General features: G+C 34.5%; 1 protein-coding gene across 1 annotated transcript; it reads left to right on the top strand.

Annotated features, from left to right (window-relative positions):
• The first annotated feature begins 307 nt into the window (after window positions 1-307).
• Window positions 308-4,620, top strand: LOC113767436 (protein ALP1-like). The gene is made up of 5 exons (XM_027311539.1): window positions 308-555; window positions 655-730; window positions 3,112-3,618; window positions 3,701-3,926; window positions 4,005-4,620. Exons 3-5 carry the CDS (start codon window positions 3,127-3,129, stop codon window positions 4,559-4,561), a joined length of 1,275 nt encoding a protein of 424 aa, XP_027167340.1. The 5' UTR covers window positions 308-555; window positions 655-730; window positions 3,112-3,126; the 3' UTR covers window positions 4,562-4,620.
• Window positions 4,621-5,173: the final 553 nt, after the last annotated feature.

Raw genomic sequence — 5,173 nt, 5'->3', positions numbered from 1 at the left:
GTATGTTTGGTACCCCATAGAATTGGGGTTTAGAATTGGAATTGGAACCCCAATTCTAATTCTTGTGTTTGGATGCTGCCTTTTCCATAGAATTAGCATTGAATTCTAATTCCAAGAGGTTCCAATTCCATTAAGGTATGTTTGGTACCCCATAGAATTGGGGTTTAGAATTGGAATTGGAACCCCAATTCTAATTCTTGTGTTTGGATGCTGCCTTTTCCATAGAATTAGCATTGAATTCTAATTCCAAGAGGTTCCAATTCCATTAATTGAATTCTTTACCAGATCAAAAGAATTCTAATTCCAATTCCACAATTAAACGGGTCCAAACGCGGATCTAATATGGATCAAAAATTAAAATCGGGTCAAGGGTATCGGCACCCCTCTCTTTCTATCTAACTCACCATTTTTCCTCAGCCGCAGGTGCTCTGCTCTCCACCATCGCTTCCACCTGCAACCCTTTCCTACCACCGTCTCCCCCCTGCCTTCCGTTTCTCTGGCCACTCATTTGGTCTAGATCCAAATGAATCTGACAACGATGGGAGAACTGCCCTGGTGTGTATATATATACTACTCTCATTTGACTCCTTAAAAATTATTTCTAGAATGCAATTCTGTCTTTTTGTTCATTCTACATCCTTTTTTTGTACTCAGCATATAGCTGCATCAAAAGGAAACGAGAATTGTGTGCTACTGCTTCTGGATTTTGGAGCGGACCCCAACAGCAGAGGTATCTCCAACTTTCATACTGCTTTAAGTTATGACGTCCAAATACTGCTATGGGAACCCAACTTTGTGATGATATAGAAGCAGGAAAACAATTTAAACAATTCACCTCATTATCAAGAGGGCTGTCCTCCTTGCACCCCCCACATCATTTGTCGCAAACTAATGACAATTATAATTTGCATGCCCCTTCTTCATGGTTTATAACTACAGTAATGGCAGCAATAGTAAAAACTTAGCGAAATGTGGCCCCTAATACTCTCCAGGCGTCAGTTTTATTTATTAATTTGAGCCGTCTTTGATTTAATTGCTAGTACTGTATGATTTACCCCTCATCCTGTCCGAGTGCGGACTGTATGGGCTGGCCCTCTTGCATCAGTGAGAAGTGAAAAATACCCTTTTGGTCATTCCGTACAAGTTGAAAATGGCTGAATCTGCATCTCCTAGACAACTGTAACACCAGTCTCATTTACTCTTTTAAAAGGTGTCTATATTTACTGCGATTGTCCATTTCATTTTGGTTTGCCTGTTGATCTGTATTTTTTTCATTTTGTATTTTGTTATTGCTGTTTTTGGGGGTTGTTGTACTCAAATCTTTTATAACTCCCTTCTCATATGGTTTGAGTTTTGGCTTTTTTAAGTGTAGAATTCTCCTTACTCATTAAAGAGACTAACATGCTCTCTACAAAATAATTGGTATCTTTGAGGCATAAATATCACTTCTGAATCTTGATGCCTTCTCTTAGTCAAAGTTCATTCGACATTTAAGGCAAATCATTTTTTTCTAGTTTTGTTTGAAGACAGCATAAGCAAAGAATTGGAATGTCCAGCCATAGTCATAGAACTTAAAATACAGGAATTCTGTTTACCTTTGATGGACGTTTCCCTTTATTTACTCTTCAATGATATGAAATCAATGTCCAGCCCAACACGTTTTTAAGTTTAGAGATCGATTGCCTTTCATGACTAGGTGCATATTTGCCTTTCATTTTTAGTTCTATAATGCAGTAGCTATTAAATATGTTCTTAAGAACATGACATTGTGATGTTTTTCTGGTGCATATCTGCCTCAGATATGGCATCTGAAGCAACATCTCAGTCAAAAGGGAAAGGCAAAGGGTATTTCACTTGGACTCCTGAAATGGATCGTGTAATGGACACCTGTTTTATTGACCAAATGAACCAAGGAAACAAATTGGATGGTAAATGTGCATTGGTAATTGATTTTTTTTGGTAATCTCCAGTTGAAGTTGTTTTGTAGAAGAAGTTGAGCTGATTGCTGGAAGCCCAAGTAGAGCAAGTAGAAGTTGTTACTACTCCATCGTGTATCCATGACTTTTTAAATTCTGATGAGTTCTTTGTTTTTTATGTAATGGATCAAAACAAGATTATAGAAAGATTCTAGAGCGTATTTCAGCTATTTTCTCTGTTTTTGAGATGATAAGAATGGAACATTGGATCTTTTGTCTGATGAACTAGCATTTTAGATATTGAGATTAACATAGCTGCCTGTGTTGATGCCCTGACTTGTCCTTGAGTTACATGAACCTTTGCATTCTTTTTCAAAGTTAAGGAGATTTTGTATAAGTGCTCTTCCTGTATTCTGTTGGTTTTTATCTTCCACAAGTCTGCACACTCACTAAAGAATGGATGACAGATATTATTCTATTTAGCAAGTACTTGACTGTGTGTGAATTGGTCATCTGACAAAAGTAGGGCTTTAGCATTTTCTGGTTCTTTTCTTGTTTCGGATAGCTTGTTTATATATCTTTCTTTCTTTCAGCAGTAGGAGATACATACAGCTCCTATTTTCTGTCTTCTTGTGTTCTCGATTTCTTGCAATATTTTTTTTTTGGGTATCACTTCAGTTAATCTCGATGATAGAATAAGAGAATAGGAACCCAATGATTATTGTTGGACTTTCTGCGGTTGAAAGTGCCATTGCATTGATTAAGGACAAAGCTAAAGTTGTAGAGGCTTGATAAAGCTCCATCAAGTTAATATGTATTATTGAGTAGTGGATAAACTTTGACTAATGGGACCAACTCATTGACGTCTTGATCAACGAGCAGGGCCTAATTTTCAGCCTTTTTCTTCTGCTTGGTATATATAATCCAATCCCTACTTTTAATCTCTGTTTACCATAGTGCAGTAGAGCTTATTAAAGCATATGATTAAAAATTCAAGTACGGACATCCTTTTCTTATGCATTATTTTGCATGGAACTTGGCATGATTTGGGATATTTGCAGTGATAGGTATAGCTGTAATTTTTGTTTGAGAGTTTTCCAATATCTAATTTGGTCTTTTGAATTAATAGCTAGTTTGGCATGATTTGGTCTTTTGACTTACCTTTTCTTATTGTTGTCATGATTTTGAATTGCAGAATTTGGATATTGACATGGATAAAGAAGGAGACGAGCAAAAAGCAAAAAAGAGAAAAGCGGTAGTTGCAAATTATATGGTAACAATAGCTACATTAGTAGTTTGGTGGCATGAGAAACATATAGTAAAGGAGCCTTACTTGGACTTTAAAGTAGCACGTGAAATATATCTAAGGCGTCTTTACTATGGAAACAATAGAGTTTGTGTAGAGCAACTTAGACTCAATAAACATTGTTTTACTGTTTTATGTACAAATTTAAGAGAGCATTGTGGGTTGACGGATACTAGAAATATTACTGTTGAAGAGGCAGTTGCAATGTTTCTCTATGTTCTTGCTCATAATTTTAAGAATCGCACTGTCAATTTTAATTTCATAAGATCAGGTGAGACAGTTAGTCGATACTTTAATATAGTTCTACGTGCTATCATAAAATTGGGGAGACACTATCTTATCCAGCCTGAATCGGAAATGGAAGGTTACGAGCATGAAAAGTGGGAATGGTTTCAGGTAATCAATATTTTTTGATATTTATTAATGAAGATAATATTTACAAGATTCATCAACTTATGATATTTTGTTTATAATACAGGATTGTCTTGGAGCGTTAGACGGTACTTATGTTAAAGTACATGTTCTTCTTAGAGATCAAGGAAGATATAGGAATAGGAAGAATGAGATAGCAACAAATGTTTTAGGTGTATGCTCCCGTGACATGAGATTTACATATGTATTGCCTGGATGGGAAGGTTCTGCAGCAGATGGTAGAGTTCTACGGGATGCGTTAGTTAGATCAGATCCATTAATTGTTCCCAAGGGTATGTGACAATTAGATATCAAGTGTTTTTTTTTCTTTTAACTATAAATGAGTAATAATTTGTTGTCTAACATTACAGGCAAGTACTTTCTTGTTGATGCGGGTTATGCAAATAGCTCCGGTTTCTTAGCTCCATATAGGGGAGTTAGATATCATCTTAGCGAGTGGTCTGCTAATGGGAGCAAGCCTCAAAATTTTAAAGAGTTATTCAACCTTCGACATTCAATTGCTCGAAATGTGATTGAAAGGACATTTGGTTTGTTCAAGAAGCGGTGGGCCATTTTGAGAGATGCATCTTTTTTTGATGTTAAGACTCATGTCATGATAATTAATGCATGTGCCATCCTTCATAACCTTATTCGAGTAGAACAACCAAATGACCCTTACTTGGATGAAGTTGATGCTGAGATGCGAAGAGTACAACATGAGGTTGATGATGAAGATGAAATGGAAGATGAAGATGAGGAAAATGGAATGGAAGATGATGGTCCAAATAATGATGGTGGTGTAAATGCTGTTAACGAGAATCGAATTCGAACAGTACAACCAACTAGCGAGTGGACACAATTTAGGAATGCTTTAGCACGAGCAATGTTTATTGACTATCAAATTAGACAAGGCCATCATGGAAGTTGAAATTTGATAGGAATTTATTCGAACTTAATTTCATATTAGAATGGCCATTTATTGAAAAATAGTAGCAATGTATAATTGTGCTTTTCTTTCTCTTTTTTTTTTTTGGCTAAAAACACTTTGTTTGCGTATTCCTCTATTTCTTGTATTCCTATATTGAAATTTCTTGTAAGATACAAAATTCAAATATTTATAATAGGTACAAGTTATGACTTTCCTCCCAATTCATATCATAGAGTAGGCTTTTGATTTTCTAAAATTTAAAGTTCTTAACTTTAAAAACGTATCAAGGTTTTAACTCGATAAATATTAACTACTTTTTAAGTTAAAATATACAATTATTTTTTATTTAATTTAATTTAATTTTTTTTAAAAAAAAAGAATTTTTTATTTTTGCAAAAAAGGAACTAATTTTTTTTCTTTTAAAGCTTTATTAACAATTAGTTAAATGCAAGAAAAAATAAATTATTAAAGGTACTAATTGGTTTTTTCCTTAAAGCTTTAGTAACAATTAGCTAAATGTTAAAAAATTATTATATAGTAAAAAAAAGAAATTTTTTATGTAAGGAAATATTAGTTGGAAACAATTCTAATTCCTAATGAATTCTTCTCTCA

Source organism: Coffea eugenioides, chromosome 4 (genome assembly GCF_003713205.1).
Source record: "Coffea eugenioides isolate CCC68of chromosome 4, Ceug_1.0, whole genome shotgun sequence".
In the NCBI taxonomy this organism is placed as follows: domain Eukaryota; kingdom Viridiplantae; phylum Streptophyta; class Magnoliopsida; order Gentianales; family Rubiaceae; genus Coffea; species Coffea eugenioides.
Note: the sequence above shows the minus strand (reverse complement) of the source record. Positions and strands in the feature narration are given on the sequence as shown.